This window comes from Eptesicus fuscus, chromosome 2 (genome assembly GCF_027574615.1).
Source record: "Eptesicus fuscus isolate TK198812 chromosome 2, DD_ASM_mEF_20220401, whole genome shotgun sequence".
Taxonomy (NCBI): Eukaryota; Metazoa; Chordata; class Mammalia; order Chiroptera; family Vespertilionidae; genus Eptesicus; species Eptesicus fuscus.
This window is the reverse complement of record NC_072474.1, coordinates 77,122,161-77,140,775: the sequence shown is the minus strand read 5'-3', so window position 1 is coordinate 77,140,775 and position 18,615 is coordinate 77,122,161. Positions and strand designations below refer to the sequence as shown.

General features: G+C 35.6%; 1 protein-coding gene across 4 annotated transcripts in view; it reads right to left on the bottom strand.

Annotated features, from left to right (window-relative positions):
• EPHA5 (EPH receptor A5) overlaps window positions 1–18,615 on the bottom strand; it is a 339,786-nt gene that overhangs the window by 77,975 nt on the left and 243,196 nt on the right. For 2 of the 4 annotated variants that reach the window (XM_054728753.1, XM_054728760.1), the window contains exons 6-8: window positions 17,350–17,474; window positions 9,188–9,347; window positions 817–922 (exon numbers count right to left, since the gene is read on the bottom strand). In XM_054728753.1, the coding sequence (XP_054584728.1) occupies window positions 817–922; window positions 9,188–9,347; window positions 17,350–17,474 (391 nt within the window). The remainder of the gene's footprint in view (window positions 1–816; window positions 923–9,187; window positions 9,348–17,349; window positions 17,475–18,615) is intronic. The other 2 variants (XM_054728756.1, XM_054728763.1) reach the window with 1 other exon arrangement.

Sequence of the window (18,615 nt, the reverse complement as noted above, 5' to 3'; positions counted from 1 at the left end):
ACATTTCCAAATCGAAGCTCTCATTACTAAATATCCCTTTTAACAATGGCCTAGATTAAACATTTAAATATGTTTGTTGTTGAATAGAGTACAATCATGTTTCTATTTGTCTATTTAATTATTTATATGTATTTTAGGAAAGTTTTTATTTGGGATCTACCTATTTTATTTTTCTTCAAAATAAAATATGTATATATATGATACACATATTAATGTTTCTATTGACAAAACATTCAATAAAATTTACTTTGAATCCATATACACTATGATTGATGTATTGGGGTTGAAATCACTCAGAATCTGAAAATAAAAGCAGGCATTACAAGGGCTGGTTATTTCACAAAACACTTGTTTGCCCAAGTGTCTGCTTTGTATCCATCACCCTGTTAGGCCAGAATGCTGGCTAACTTGAATTATTAGTCCCATTCCTCTCAACCTACTAAGCACAGACACAGTCTATCCCAAATGCTAAAACTGAAGCAGGCAACCACAAATACTTCTGAGAGGAAACAAATGTCAGATTAAAAAAAAAAACACAACTCTATCAAAGATATGATTCTATAAATGACAGAATAAACAATAAGTTAATACTATTCTTGTGAAGAAAGCATACCTGACAAAGATAAACTGTGCTTAAAACTTAGCACTCACAGGGACAAGGTAAGGCTTAAGAAATACATCAGACATTGAGGTTGTCTACTGATAAATGTGTTGCTTGCCTGGTTTACTTTGGGATGTGCTGAATAGACAAATGGTCAGATCAAGGTAGGGCAGACATCAGCTGCAAAAGTTGAGAAGCACAGCTTCATCACTTACCTTCCACTGAGGAGGAAGCCCATAACCACTGCCAACAAAATGACTCCCACTGTCACAGACACAGCAATTATAGGAATCTGGCTTTGATCGCTGGATGCTGCAACTGCTGAGAGAAGACAGAAAATGGAGTTTATGGTTAACGTCATCATAGGCATTCAAATAAAAACTACTTAATGGTCGGTATGCATGGTTTAAGCAATTCACCCACACTAGGCTGGGATTTCCCTCTAATATCTCTTCTCAAAAGTGTGTAATTAAAAAAAAAAATCTTGAGGGGAAAATATTTGCTCTCCAAATGGAAATCTGAAAGAATCACTAAATCACTGATCATTTCCTTGTCATCATAGAAAAATGAGTGTAATTGTTTGCACAGTAGTTATCTAGGGATCTTTGGTTTGCATGATAAATGGGACTTAGCCCTTGATTTCAAACAACTTAATCTAAATAGGAGGTGCTAAGTCTATGAGATCTGACATGCTTAGAATTTGCATGTGGCTGTTCTCTAGAAAAACGAAAAAGTATCGTTACCTTAGACAGAACTTTTTCACATAGACATAGGTTGACGGCCAAAATGATGTGATTATGACGTCAGTGAAGTTAAATGTAATATCATTATTCTGGATATAATTTTAGACACCATGGTTTGAAGAAGAATATCATCAGAAAGTATATTTTGTAAGTAGAACCACTTTTTTGAAAACAAAATCAAAGCAGACTTTTAGTACTATAACTCAGCAGTAAGATTATATTTGTTTTTTTATTTAAAATACATGGATTTAGATGACATATTTTATATTTTAACAATACAATTACAATTAAAAAGGAATATACACATAATTAGAAAATTATATCTCAACTACCGACCCGGTGCATGAAATTCGTGCATGGGGGGGGTGTCCCTCAGCCCAGCCTGCACCCTCTCCAATCTGGGACCCCTACTAGTATTGGGACTAAACGGGCAGTCAGACATCCCTCTCACAATCCAGGACTACTGGCTCCTAACTGCTCGCCTGCCTGCCTTCCTGATTGCCCCTAACTGCTTCTGCCTGCCAGCCTGATCACCCCCTAACCACTCCCCTGCCAACCTGATTGATGCCTAATTGCTCCCCTGCCAGCTTGTTTGCTCCTAACTGCCCTCCCCTGCCAGCCTGGTCACCTCTAACTGCTCTCCCCTGCCGACCTGGTCACTCCCAACTGCCCTCCCTTGCCAGCCTCATGGTTCCTAACTGCTCTCTCCTGCTGGTCTGGTCTCCCCCCAACTGCCCTCCCCTGTAGGCCTGGGTCCCCCCAAACTGCCCTCCCCTGCAGGCCTGATTCCTCCAATTGTCCTCCCATGCAGGCCTGATCACCCATAACTTCCCTCCCCTGCAGGGCTAGTCCCTCCCAACTGCTCTCCCTTGCAGGCCTGGGTCCCCCCAACTGCCCTTCCCTGCAGGCTTGGTCACCCCCAACTTCCCTCCTCTGCTGGCCTGGTCACCCTTAACTGCCCTCCCCTGAAGGCTTGATACCCCCAACTGCCCTCCCTTGCAGACCTGTTCCCTCCCAACTGCCCTCCCCTGCTGGCCATCTTGTGGCAGCCATCTTGTGACCACATGGGGGCAGCCATCTTGTGTGTTGGAGTGACAGTCAATTTGCATATCACTCTTTTATTAGATAGGATAATCAAGAAAAGTTTCTTTGCCCTGATAACTAAATCCAATTAAATAAGTAACATAAATTTTACTGATGTTCTTAGGAAACCGTCAATAGGATACCTAGCATGCATATCCTATCTCTGCCATCAGGGGAAGGCAATTAGGGGCAATCAGGCTGGCAGGGGAGCAGTTAGACATCAATCAGGATGGCAGGGGAGTGGTTAGGGGGTGATCAGGCTGGCAGGCAGAAGCGGTTAGGGGCAATCAGGAAGGCAGACAGGCAAGCAGTTGGGAGCCAGCAGTCCTGGATTGTGAGAGGGATGTCCAACTGCCCATTTAGGCCTGATTCTATCAAGATCGGGCCTAAACCGGCAGTCGGAGAGGTTGGAGGCTGAGCTGAGGGACAACCCCCCCCCATGCACGAATTTTGTGCACTGGGCCTCAAGTAGTTTAATGACAATGGTTCTGATAAATTGAGAGTGAGGCATTAGTTCACCTCCAATATAACAAATCCTAAATTATCAAAACTAATACCAACCCTACTTCCCATGTTTCGTTGTTTTCAATCCTTTCTCAAATCTTGGCCCAGATCTTGGCCCCAGATAAGTGTTGGACATCTAAACACTTCCCTTTCTATTTCTGTCACCTGTTCCTTAATTCTTTCTAACCAAAATTGACTGGCTCTCTTGAGGGAGGTGGGGGAAGAAATGGAAGTAAAACTAGTGGAGTTACTGAAACACCCAACTGGGTAGGGTAGGAAGGGAGCTTGTGGGAGACATAAGCTTTAAAATGTTGTTAAGACAGACAGCTTGCAGATAACCAATCACAAAATAGTAAGGCATGGAAACCAATCCCAAGATGTTGTTAAGGCAAAATTCTTTGAAAGGACTAATCAGGAACTAACAAGCATATATTCAAAAAAAGTGTGCGCACTTCCTTTCTCCCTTCCACCCGCTAGGTTAATGGCGGGAGGTGCACTCCCTCTCCAGTGGCTTATGTCCATGTGGGACTCTACACATGGATTAACAGACTTTAATTTGCATGGATGCTCCCAATAAAATTTGCTTCCACTAACTGTTTTTGCCCCTGACTTCATTATTCTACTTCTTGAGACAAGGAACTCAGACCTAACACCCTACATTTTGGTTTCATAATTTGGAAGTTCCACTGAGATTTTGGTTTCACTCTGACCATCTTCTTGCACTGATCTATACTTTCAATCCTTTCAGACCAGCCTTTAGGGTTCAATATCATCAACAGCTGGTTGATACATAAGAAAAACTATTATTTACAACCTAAATCTACGATCTTATTCAATCTCTTCTTGGATGATAATAGTTGCAATTTAATGAATCTTTACTCTGTTTTCTCCTACTCCTTGTTACTGAGATCTGGAGTAGGGATTTTAATACTGATGAACAGTATAAATAGTGTAGGGCAAAGATAGCCCACTATCACTAATAGTCTTTCCTAAGATTTGCTTTATATTCTCTAAACTCAGATTACTTAAACCATTGCTTTTTATCAGTTTTAACTTTCTTTTTGGCAGGAGCACTGTTTCTGGAGAAAACCATGCAGACTTGGCCTATAAAAATTACTTGGATTGGACTCCAACTGCTGCTCCAACACTTTTTTTTTCCAAAATTTTTTTTATTGATTAAGGTATTACATATGTGTCAATATCCCCCCATTCCAATGCTTTTGAGTCCTATTAATGTTCTAACAAAATCATCTCCATAATGAGTCTTCCTCTTTTTCTCAGCATACCAATCCAGTCCTACCTACTCTATATTAGTGATGTTAAACTTTTTAGAAATAAAATAGAGTCAATTTCACACTCCATTGTTAAATATAATTGCATAACCTTTTGTTTTACCTAACTCCACTGTTAGAGCCCTTCCTATCTCTCCCAAGATGTTGCCATCAGTTAGGCCCACTTTTAATCTCTTTGAGGAAACTCCATGCTGTTTTCCTCAGCGGCTGTATCAGTCTGCATTCCTGCTCACAGTGTACTAAGATTCCCTTTTTTTCCACATCCTCACCAGCACTTTTCTTTGTTGATTTATTTATTGATTCGTATTAAATAACAATGTGTTTTTTTTTAAATCATTGTATGTCATGATTGGGAACTGTGAAGTAGCATATGTAGAAAACTCACATTATTTCCCCTCACTTTGCTTCTCACACTCCTGGCTCCAAACTCATATTACATAGATAGTCTCTAGATTTTAGCTATATTTTTAAGCAGTTAAAATTGAAGGTGAGAGGTTTTATTAGAGCCAGATTATAAGAGCTCTGGAAGGATAGGCTAATAATTTGGAATCTGTTTCCTATTGCAATAAGTATCTATTAATTTTCTTAATCAGAATAACATGATCAAAGTTACCATATTTTTATAATGAGTACATAAGACATAGTGGGACAATTTAAAACAGCATGGCAAGCATATAAAAACATGAAACGTTGTTGAACTTACTAACCATCAGAAAAATTCAAATTTAAACCATAATAAAATATCACTACCCACCTGTCCAATAAGAATTTAAATAAAAGAAGGAAGGTAATAATGACAACACCAAATGCTGATGAAGATGTGGAGAAATTGATCAATGTGGATTCATTGCTGTTGGGAGTGTAAAATGATACAGCCATGCTGGAAAATAATCTGGCATTTTCTTACCATATTAAACAAGCAATTACCTCATGATACAAGAATTGTACTCGTAGTTATTTATCCCAGGGAAATGAAAACTTAGGTTGACTCAAAAATATGTACCTGAATGTTCATTGCATCTTTATTTATAATAGCAAAATCTGGAATCAGTTCAGATGTCCTTCAACATGTGAATGGCTAAACAAACTGGGGTATATACACATCATGAAATACTACTCAATAATAAAAAAGAAAAAACTTGATATATTCAACAATTTGGATGAATCTCTATACTGAGTGAAAAAACCCAATTCTAAACTAAAAGTTGACATACTAGTTGACTCAAATAATAAAATATTTTGAAATGTCAAAATTTTAGGATGCATGTTTAGAAATCAGTGGTTGCCAAGGATTAGTTATGGAATAGGAATTTTCACCAAAGGAAGTGTATGTGATTATAGAAAGGCAACAGGAGGGATCCTGTGATTTTGTTACTATTCAGTATCTTGACTGAGATGATAAATACACAAGCCTACACAACTGACCAAATTATATAGAACTTAACATTCACACACACACACACACACACACACACACACACACACACACACACACACACACGTTAACCAGGAAATGTAAGATTGATGAATTCCATCGATGTCAAGTATCCTTATTGTGATATGATACTATAGTTTTGCAAAATATTTCCATTGGGGGAAACAGGAAAGTATACAAGCGTTCTCTCTGTATTGTTGCTTACAATGGCATGTGAATCTACAATTATCTCAATAAAAAACAGAATAGCATTATTCCAGGAGTTGAATTATACAGATTTGAATCAAAGTAGTTGGATGAAAGGAAGTAATGCATTGGGAGAGAAATTATAAAAGAAACATAAAGGTATTTCTTGGACAGTAGGAATTAAGACAGATTCAGTGATACTATTAAAATTATAAAATGATTTGTATAAAAAAAAGTACAGAAAAAGACCTAACTAGTTTGGCTTGATGGTTTCATTTATGTTACATTTATTTGTTAGTGTTTTTCTCATTACTTGTTAGGAATAAGGATAATTTAAAGGGTCAATTTTAAATATATTATTTATATCCAAAACAAAATTAAAGTGGATATTCTTTCTAAGATAAATATTTTTTGCATTCCTATTTTCACTAATATTTGCATTTGATATTAGGTCTATATTTGTGGCATCCAAGATAATGTAGATGAAAATAAAGCCCTTCAATTTTATGACTGAAGTATAATATAAATTAATAAATAAATTTTAAAAATTAAACAAACCAATAATACGATGTGTCAATGTATCATTACTATGCATCATTATTCTAAGTTGAGTAACCAATTAGAAAGTTCTTTTTGAAGTTTATGTGCAAAGCAATTATTTTCAGATAATTGTCTGTCCTAACATACCTGAATAAGTTAGACTTTCCTTAGTAACAGTGATTCATGAAAGCCAGTATTCTTGTCACCCATCAAAAGAAAATTGATAATGATGGTATTAGAAAACATGAAAATACATTTAACATACCATAATTCTTGCATTCTAGTATTTTCAGACTCTTATAAAAAGAATATATGTATGTGAAGTACTAAATTATGATATTAAATAAATAGTTGCTCAATAAATAATTCAAGTGATTGCACAAATTACTGCACAAATAATTGTCAAATGATTGGCATATAACAGAAATCTTACAGAAGTTCTGAAAAGGAAGGATTATTTTCATGATCACCATTTTTCTTCTTTAACTCCCTATTTGACTACAAGCCTCAAGAAAGGAGTGATTGGTTGTTCCTTAAAGTTGAGTCACTTGCAGTGCCCATAGTGAAAATCTTTTGATGTGTAGAATAAAATAAAATAAATAATAAACAAAATTAGTATTCTAAAATGGTTTTGTAACAAATATTCCATCCTTTAGAAGTAAATAGACTGCATTCTTAGTCTCTGGAGAGAAGTTTCCAGGTGTTACTTTTGATGATTTCTCCAGAGCCTAACAAAGACTTACCTTTGATAGGTGCTCAATACATCCTTGTTGAATTATATCCAAAGAAGAGTCTACATAAAGTTCAAAGGGGGATGGTATGCAATAGGTACATTGTACAAAGAAAAAATCTTTTTTTAAAATGTTTGCAAATATATGTACATATATTCAAGTAAAAATCCACATTAATAACTAAGAGGCAGAACAGCCCTGAAATATTTTTAGTATCTATTAATAACACTAAAGTCAACATTGTAGTAATAATTATTTGACTGATATCTTTTTCTCTAGAAATTATGTAGAAAATGACAAAAAGTAGACAGGCTTATGTGAGCATTTTAAAAAGTATATGGAACATGACCTCATATTAGTTCTCTCAGTTCTCAGATTAATGAGTTTTGGCATAACCAGAATTTACTCTTTAATTTAAAAAAAAAAAGTTAGGGCCTTAGCTGGTTTGGCTCAGTGGATAGAGTGTTGGCCTGTCGACTGAAGGGTCCTGGGTTCAATTCTGGTCAAGGGCACATGCCCTGGGTTGTGGGCTCAATCCCCAGTAGGGGATTTGTAGGAAGCAGCCAATCAATGAGTTTCACCATTGATGTTTCTATCTCTCTGTCCCTCTCCCTGCCTCTCTGAAATAAATAAAAATAAAAATATGTATTTTAAAAAGTAAGGAAAGGTATATTAAAAGATCTGGAAAAAAAGTTGCTGAATATGCCAACATCCTAAAACTAAGTAGAATTTTGTAATTTTTAAAAACTGGATCTTTTATTTGCATTGTTATCAATGCACTCAAGAATATTGCAAGGTACTGGTTGGTTATACTATTCCCAGAGTTGGTAAACTACATAAGCATTATGCAGTACTAATGATACCAAACCAGAAATAAGGCCTATTAGTGTGCCCAGCTTTTATAACAAGACTTTTGTCATAAATCCAGTTTAGGTTTTAAGGTGTGAGATTGAATAATCAAAATATTGCCAATATTATAATGATTTTGTGACTAATTTATTCTTTATTTAAGGAACTTTGATGAATAGCATTAAATGTTCAAATTTCATTAGCTTCAATTAAACTTCACACATAGACTTTTCTTTGCACAGAAAATGTAATTTATCATTGTTCCCAGGGTATCCTAAACTGTATTATAAAATTAAGTAATACTTTTTTTAAAAAGCTACTTTTTATATAATAAAAATTATTGTTTAGGTAATTCAGTTAAATATGCTTTAAACAAGTATATATATTTTAAAAGATTTGCATTTCATTGTTTTATTGAAATTTTAATTTAATTATGTTTCTAATCATTGCAAAGTAAATCTCAGAAGTAAGCTCTCATTTTGTTGGTTTTCAAAAGGAGAAAAAAATGTATTTTATTTTCTCTATTTTTAAAATCACTAATTCTTACAAAGCCTGGCTTTTTAAAGTGTGTATAATGACATGTATTATAAACAAATCTTCTTCTAGTCTGGTTTTAACATGTACTTTAAGACAAGTAAGTAATCTAAATATTTTGTTTGTCATTAAAGAGGAGAAAGTTATGTGCTATTTTATGCGGGGGGTGGGGAGGTTTGGCATAAGAAAGGTTTTCCAGTAATAGACCCTCTACTCAGCGATACTTCCAGAGATTTTGATTTTTTTTTAAAACCATCAGACTGGTTCCTAAGACCACCATTTTCTTGCCAAAATCAATACTCAGGAAAGCTCCCTGTGGAGTTTTCATAGAAAGACTAAGCCTGGTAGCCCCGTTCAATAAACCAACTAAAAAGTAAACGGCAATAATTCAATAAAGTATGGAAGCAGTGGGAAGGAAGTCTTTAAAAGCAAGGTTGAAACATTTCTTCAGGATCTCCTCATGTTTCACCTCCCCATAGAATTAACTGGATGAGGAGTGAGGACCGGCGTGTTAACCCGCTAACCTCCCATCACAGCATCCAGAGGCTCCCCACCAGAAAGGGTCATGCCTGGGAGGCGGAGAAGGAGCGGAAGGCTGACAGCAGGCCCAGGGAGAGAGTATTGATCCACTGACTCTCTTCTGGTAACCATTACAGAGACATGAGTTGACAGTAATTAAAATGACTTACACACTGGGATGGTTTCAAACTCAAATCTTCGACTGAAGACCCCGTAGCCGGCTGCGGTGCGTGCTCGGATTTGGAAGACATACACTGAAGCTGGTTTCAAGCCCTCCGCAGTCATAGTCGTCTCTTTCGACTTGATGATTGTGTAGCTGGTCTCTTGGTCCTAGGATTACACATGTACATTCAATAAAAATAAAAATAAAAAAGTCAACATATGAATTACTAATGACAGCAAAACTTAGAGGCATAGATAAGAAGACACATCAGAAACAAATTTGCTGTTAGTATAGATATAATGTTGTAGAAAAAAAAAAAAAAAACACCACCTACACACACTAGCTGTGCTATTTATGGTGCTGTCTAGAACTCAGTGATGGTGGGTGACATGTCACCATATCTGCCTTTGGCAAATATAAACCTGCATACTTTTAAAACACAACTTACAGGAGGTAAATGATCTTACAGACTATTTTAGTATTGTTATTTGTGTGCTTGTTTCTCTCAGAATGTTTTATGGGAGCACATCTAGCATGCTGTCTGTTCATAGAAGTAGGAGGCAGTGCTTCATACACTATCTGGTAAGACTTATGCTTTATATCTTTAGTGAATTTGATTTCTGATCGTATTTAGGGCTTGGGAAAGGCAATGTCTGCTTCACTGGAGAACTTTCATTTTAATTTGCTAAGTCTAAACAAAGAATAGTTAAAAATACATAAAAGCAAAACAGTTTCATTTTTAAAACTTTCTATTTTTTTCACTTTTACTTAAACCTTTTTTTTTTTTTTAATTATTTGGTTGTGTAGTCAATGGGGACAGTGAAAACAATTACTGGAGAGATAGTTTGGAAACTGAAACAAAGAGGAACTGTTCTAAATTTGATTGTTAACAAAAGTCTAGACTAACACCTGTAACCCCTCACATGGCTGAAGTTACTATGCTGAATATAAAATCTTAGACCTATAAAGATTTAAAACGCAAAGTCCCTGTTTTAAACTTTCTCTTTTATTTTATTTTTCTGTGTGAATTCATGGTTAACCTTGTTTTTTTCCTTAAGGTCTTTCTACATGTATTACATTTCTGATAGATATTAAAGGACACATAAAGATAAATAATGGTCAGAGATGTTTTTTTTCCTCGTTTTTAAGATTTGGTCTTTAATTACAATGACTTGGTTGATAACTGTAAACGATCATTTCCAAAATACTCCAGGAAATTTGGTCTTTACAAATAGAAATGTGTATTAACTTTAAAAAAGATTTAATTGGAATAATATGTAAATGATTTTTCTCCTAAGAGAAAAACAAAAACATAATATTTACTTCTCCAGCACTCTAATAGGGAAAATGATTATTATTTAATCTTCATAGTGTATTAAAATCCAAAACAAATGCAAACCACAGTCCTTCTTCCATAAAGTTTACAATCAATAGCAGCACACCATGACCATTGCTTTCCTGAGAACACTGAAATTACCTGCTAAAATACAGCAAGTCCATTCTTACTTTTATCTTTAGTTTCCTTCACTGTTAAAACTGGGGTACAGAATTGGTGCCTGGATATCCTCAAAGAGATGTAAACACTAAACTGTAAAATATGTGTTTTAATTGTCATAATTATTATTTTAATGTTTTAAATAATTTGACATATCAGTCAACTTCTATCCATGTTCAATACTACTACCAAAAAAATCTAAAATATACAACCATATAAGCCTCCTTCTTTCATAGCAGTTTTATCATTCCTCATTTAATATGATCAAACATGTAAATTTATCTTAGGGTTAAATACTGTATATCCAAACTTCTCTCCAAATCGGTATGGTCTCATTTCTAATCCAAATAGGTTTTCTGATTCACTCCATGCAAACAATTGATCTTCATGTGTGTTTTTTAATACATAGATTAATTTAAGTGCCTAATCTTTAAAGTGTTCAGGAAAAATTTTTTTAGAGTTTTGCAAAGGATTTAAAGTAGATAATTAAATACTATAAAATTTGACCAATAATGTCAGTAATTTTCTTCACTCAAACATTTACTGATCTTCTCTCATCTACCCTAATACCCCTTCTAAATGCTAAGAATACAGCAGTGGAAAAGCGGACTCTTTTAAAAGAGGCAAATAGTTTTTATAAGCTATTGTGTTTACTGATGTTCTGAGTATGCTCAAGATTGTGACTGAATATGCAAGACTTTCTCGATGCTATTATACTTCCCAGTTTGTGAATGAAGCAGTAATTTTCAGTGAGAAAGGATATAATATCTGTTTGCCATTATTTGCAATTAGTTTAAAGAGAATTTAAGTTGGTGAAAAACAATCTAGACAAAACTACAGTTAGGATTCTGACATATTTGATATAGCTATGATGGTTACATACAATATTAACATTTATAGTGTAACGTAAGATTTTTTTTTTTTTTAGAAAAGTGCACAGGAATATCAGTGTTCGAAATCCAGCCATGTAATTCAAGTATGTGTGTAAATGTGAGTATACAACTCAACCTCTGTTTTTTCTTTGACATGTTAACCTAAAAATAAAAATCCTTTGAAAGTGGGAAGCAACAAGCCTTCATTTGAGATCAAAGGATAGCTATTCAGTAAAGCACCGATTCATGCGGAAGCCCAAGCAGTGTTCTGATTAGAGGATGAGGGCAGAGGATATATATGAAAAAGAAGGGGGATCGAGTACATAAATCGAAGGCATTTCTATTGACATAGATAAGCTAACATAGTGATGTCAATTCTAAAACTTAAAAAAAAAAATTTAGTTCAGTAGTCATCAGATAGTCATGATATCTGATTTCATGTTATTTTTACAAACAGTTATTTGGGATTCAATGTTGCCTTAGGCCCAGGCCAAAGGTCATTTTGAACTGTTGGAACATTTTTAAAGTTTGATGCATAAAATATGCAAGGCGGTTCCTCTAGTTCAAACTCTTTTATAAAGTGGCTCTGTTTATTATTATTTGACATTTAAAATAGGATGAAATTATTTATTAAGAGCATCGTGAGCACTCAGAGAGAGAGAGATGGAAATAATATACATAGCAACCAGCACAACTTCTACAACATCATAGCTTGTAGGTAAATTTGATTTAACCCTATAGAATGATGAAAAATTCTTCTAAGGAAAAGAAAAAAGACATGGTTGGAACTCCTATTTATTGAAGTCACAAGGAGTACATTTTGCCAGAAAAAAAGAAGAAAAAACATCGCAAGGAAATTGGAAATTTCCTCCTTGAAATAATACAGTATCTAATATCAGTTGCATAAAATTATGCAATATACTGATTTATCTGTTAATATTATGTATGTCTTAGTGGTTCCTTCTCATAGGTCTAATTGTACATTGTCTCTATGAGTATTTGAATACTATCTTATTGAAGGGACTTTGCAAAGCATATCTCTAAGGGGTCAAAGCCCGTTAAACACACATGTTGAATTACCTAAATATCTCCCAAAATTTACCTCTCCTCCACTCCTTTCAATCACTGTCAGGTTAAAATTTCCTCCATATCACAAATCCCTTGTACACATCTTTAACACCCACAACCACATGACAGCAGGCTGCCAAGTCCTTGGTTTATGCAGTGGCTTTTGCTGCCTTCCTGCCCCCTCCCCCGCTGAACAAATGAGCTCCATTTCCCCAGCTGCTTAGCAAACACTGTTCACAAGCAGGGAGGGAAGGGCCTGGACAGAAGGAGCCAGCTGGCTAACACCCTGCCCAGGGGCAGCTTCCCTTAGCCTCTGCCTTTAATTAAGAGATGGCAATGGGCCCATCACCATGCAGGAGCGGAGAGGCCCAATGACCTCTATTAGAGCAGGGCGATTGCAGGCAGAAATGCCAGCTGGCAAATGCATGAGCCCTGGAAAGCTCTGCCACCTGTGTCTGGCCAAGAACCAACCAGGAAAGTAGTGGTGGCATTCTGAAGGTTCCAAATGGACTCTGGAAACCTGTCAGGACCCCTATCTTAATACACGGTATAAAAGCTCATTATCCTTTTTTTCCCCTTCTTCTGAAAGTGTTAAGCAAAATCAAAACAAAACTTTACATGTTTTTTATTGGTATGCTCAATAATTTAGCTTGGCAAAACAGTCTGGGATTTAATATCTTCATTATAAAAATATTGACCAAAAAAGTTAATAACTTCCCCAAATAATGTATTATATAAAAGGTTTTGTTGATTTTTATTTCATGTAGGTAGGCAACTTATTATTTATTGGGGAATGTATAGAACTCATTCTTCCCAAATCATTTTTCTTACTTTGAGTTATATAGGTAATAAACTGTGTTAATACAGAATTATATATAAAATATTAAATATAAAACCAAATCTTACTGAAAGAAATGATTTTAAAAGAAATTAAACTACAAATAAAATTCCATCACATGAATACAATCATTAGAAGAAATATTAATAGAAAAGAACTCTGCTCCACCACTTGTTGAGTAACTCTAGTAGAAGCCTAAAAATTTTAAAAAGAGATAAATCATTGTTTCTATATTACACAGGAGGGGCAAAAGTAGGTTTACAGTTGTGAGTATATGAAACAGAGTTTATTCTTGTGTTATTATTTACTAACTAGAGGCCAGGTACACGAAATTCGTGCACGGGGGGCGGAGGGGTTCCTTCAGCCCAGCCTGCACCTTCTCCAATCTGGGACACCTCGGGGATGTCCGACTGCCAGTTTAGGCCCGATAAACCGGCAGACATCCCTCTCACAATCCAGGACCACTGGCTCCTAACTGCTCACCTGCATGCCTGCCTGATCACCCCTAATTGCCCCCTCTGCTGGCCTGGTCACCCCTAACTGCCCCCCCTGCTGCCAGCCTGGTCACCCCAATCTGCCCCCCTTACAGCCTAGACATCCCCAACTGCCCCCCCACTTGTCTGGTCACCCTTAACTGCCCCTCCACTGGCCTGGTCACCCCTAACTGCCCCTCCACTGGTCTGGTTACCACCAACTCCCCCTCCACTGGCCGGTTACCCCTAACTGCCTCCCCACCAGACTGATAGCCCCTCAGTGCCCCCCTACCTGCCTGGTCGCACCCAACTGCCCCCACCCAGCCGGCCTGGTCACCCCTAACTGCCCCCCCACCAGCCTGGTCGCCCCAACTGCCCCCCACTGCAGGCCTAGTCACCCCACTCAGCCTGCTGTTCGGTTGTTTGGTCGCCCCTCACTAACCCTCCTGCCGGCCTAGTCACCCCATGCAGTCTGCTGCTCAGTCATTTGGTCACCCCTCACTAACCCCCTGCTGGCCTGATCGCCCCACGTAGACTGTTTGGTTGTCAGTTCGGTTGCGATGGTCACTTAGGCTTTTATATATATAGATTATTGTATTATTTTCCATACGGACAACTATAAACCTACTTTTGCCTACCTTTGCATATATGGCACTCACACAGATGCTGGGAAGTAATCATAAAAATAATCAAATTTTATTCATAATTGTGAAAAATAAGATAATTTCCTTAAAGACAAAAAGGAAAAACCAGACATTGATCCAGCTCTGTGGTCAGCAAACTGCGGCTCGCGAGCCACCTGCAGCTCTTTGGCCCCTTGAGTGTGGCTCTTCCACAAATACCACGGCCTGGGCAAGTCTATTTTGAAGAAGTGGCATTAGAAGAAGTTTAAGTTTAAAAAATTTGGCTCTCAAAAGAAATTTCAATCGTTGTACTGTTGATATTTGGCTCTGTTGACTAATGAGTTTGCCGACCACTGATCCAGCTAGTTGCTCCAGGGAAGAAACACTCTGCTAGAAAAGAAGTACTTGCTCTAGCCAGTTTGGCTCAGTGGATTGAGTGTCAGCCTGGGGACTGAATGGTCCCAGGTTCAATTCCGGTCTAGGGCACATGCCCAGGTTGCGGGCTCATGCAGGAGTCAGCCAATTAATGATTTTCTCTCATCATTGATGTTTCTATCTCTCCCTCTCCCTTACTTTCTGAAATCAATAAAAATATATTTTTAAAAAAGAAGTACTTGTAGAATGATTAGTCTCCCTGCTCTTGAACTTTGTCTTATCTAAGAGACAGATATTCAGATGCTTTTGGTGTATAGTTATTTTTAAGTGCCATTATGCATTTCAACTTTTTAGAAATCAAATTTAATTACAATAAAAATTTGGGGACTTAGAATATTTACAAAAATTCAGTCTATGTTCATATACATATATATATGTATAAACATATATATATGTATATATATATATATATATATATAATATACATACACACACACACACACTCACACACACATATAGCTCTAGTTACCTAACTTTGCATGAGTATTCAGTAAAAAACGTTTATAAACAATTGAGTAAGAAATGCAAACTTTAACAAATTAATTTGGATATAGAATGTGTTTAAATTGTAGACCTGTTGAATTTAGACTTCAGTTTGGAGAAACGGATCAGTTAGAGATAATTAATATAACATTTTACTTAATTTACTTGTTTTTTGCAATAAAATTTATAAACCATATCTCAATATTGGTTTTACTTAGAGGTATTCTCTTAGAGCATTGTTGGTGAATAATATATTTGATATAGTATTTTTTGTGAAACATAAGTATCTTCATTTATGTTCCCTAATGACCCAATAGTTTACATTAAGTTAATAATTTACATCAAGTCATTCCTAGGAAAACAATTTCAAAAGAAATAATTTCTGTTTAATCATCTATTTATAAAATCAATATATATACATTGTACAGACAGATAAGACCTAGAAAGAATATGTAGTTAGCCCTGCTCTCAACCTCCCCACACATCCTACTATTTTGTACTCTGTTGTACTTTTACACAAGTAATCGTCAAATCAATAAATAAAAGAAAAAATTAAAATATATATTCTATAATGCATTGATTTATTTCAGTGTATTTACTTATACTCTTATCTATGCATATATGTATATATATACATATATATATAATGTTGGATTTTAAAGTATTTTTATTAATAAGTAATCAACATTTTTCATTATATTTTTGCATTAGTATAAGGATAATAATTTATTCCACCACTCTCTTCCCATGTATAGTTTGGGCAATTTCTTAGGTATTACAAAATAAGTTTTGTACTACCTCTCACCCTCTTCACTCTTCCTTAAGAGGGTAAGAGTGATGTCTCTGTGAGTCTGGGAGGAGCAGTTGAGTCAGTGTGGTTGAGCCCTACCCTTCCCTCTTAGGGTCTGCTCCTCTGCATTATAATCTACAATCACCCTCACTTCTACTTCCATAGACACAGACTTCTGGGTCAGTAGCTCCTACTCACTAATGACAAGACTGGTTGGGAACTCCTCTCTCTTCATCTCCTCTGTTAGAACCCAGGTTGTTCTAGGGGTGTATTTCACTCAGATCCAGACCACAAAAATCACAGTGAAATGGGGCTGGGAGTTGGAAGACTCATGATGGCTGCATATCTAAGCCAAATACTTCAGTCCAGCTTTAGAAATTATAGGCCCTTCTTTAGTTTCCATTTGTTCGATTCCTTTATCAGTAGCTCACTTGGTTGTGGATCCAGAAAAGAAGAAGTAGGGTGATTATTGCCTTCAGTCTTCAAAAACTATTATGGCAAACATATAAGCATGGACCCAAGAGCCAACCCAGGGAAGAAGAAATCGAGAAAATACAGGGAATGTGAGGCACACATTTCCAATTTTGGGCCCCAAATTTTAAAACAAATATTATGTACAGTGTTTTGATTTTATGCTACTTTGTTACGGATTTTAAAAATTTATACATTACATACACATCTTATCTGTTCACACTTCCTTAGCAGCATACTGTAGGTATTATGCAGGGTTATTGTACACAAGCGCTTTTTCTTGTAGTACACCTCAGTCAGTAATGAAGGTCAGCAACTGGAGTGTTTGTGACACTTGGAAAATGTCCGATGACTTCATCTCTTAATGCTGTGAAACCTAGTTAAGCTGATGTTAGACTATATGGCAGTATCCTGGCAGCATGAACTAGTTGGCAGCAGAAGGACACACATAGCGTGCTCCCTGTGCACTCCTCGCCTCCGTAATCATGACTGCAGAATCAATTGTCATTGATTTACACATAAAATTGCAACAGGCTTTTCTACAAATTGGATAATTGCTGTTTCTAAAATGGAAAAAAAAAGAAGAAGAAAAAAGGACATTCTTTATTTTGTTAGTCCCACCTTTTCAAAATATTTGATTTCATACTCCAGGATGATTCCATTGGGGCGATCTGGCTCTTGCCAAGACAAAGAGATGCTGTTCTTCGCAATCTTCCCCTTTTTTACATTGGTGATTGGAGAGGGGGCTGCAAAATAGTATAAATAAAGAGTAGCATGATTAACAGAGCCTTGAAATTACAACTGTGTATAATGTATATTGGCATTCCTGGAACGCAGTATAATAAAAATCCCAAACAATTAAATTTTCTTTTAACCTGGAAAGAATTTTACTTTCTCTATATAATACAAGTTTTTATAGATTGTAAAGTGTTTTACAAATATAAATCAACTAAGTATCCTGAAAATTTTCTATCATAAAAATGTAGTCACACAGAAACTAAAGTCTGCATTTTTTTCTATAAAGTTTAGAAACAAATGAATGATTTTACTTTTTCTTAGTAAGGATATCTGTGTTGACCTGAAATACTTGTTTTTAAATGTATGGACTCTATATAATATATGCCATTATGCTCATAGATACATAATTATCTATATTTCTACATTTTTGCATCTTTAAGGTTCTTTTATTTATTATTTGTGAAATTGTGAGTTCTATAATCATTATTAAATTTATATATTAAATATAGTGCATATTTCTTTCAAAATTATGTTATAAAATATGTTATATCTTGGAAACAACTGCAAATAAAACAAAAATTTTCCTTTGTTTCCATTTCCCACAAGTATTTCATGAGATGTCACAATCACCTATAGTATTTGTTGTTATTGGCCACTATCTACTAAAAAGTACAAGAAAAAGTACTTTTCTGATGAAAATAGAACAAATTGTATGTTATTTCAGATATGTCTGGATATTTTAAATGCCCAAACATATGAATATTTGATTCAACACCCATTTTTATGAGTATGTTGAGACTTGTGTGGACACTGGGTTTGACATTATAAAGAGGTATTGATTAACATTTTTCTCATATAGGTTACCTTTATTTTTGTAGATTTTAGCTTTTATAAAAGACATAGTAAAGACTATAATCATCTAATAAATGATGTGTCTGTGATAATATATGTTAGATATAATATATATATATATGATGTACATATAAGATGTTAAAGACAGCAGATATAATGAGTAGGGTATAACCAGAGTCATAGCCTATCAACAGCAGAGCATTATAAGCAGTATCAGACATCTGCTGAAATTCAATTTTATATACTCAAAATTTACATTTATATAAAAATTATATATATATATATATATATATATAC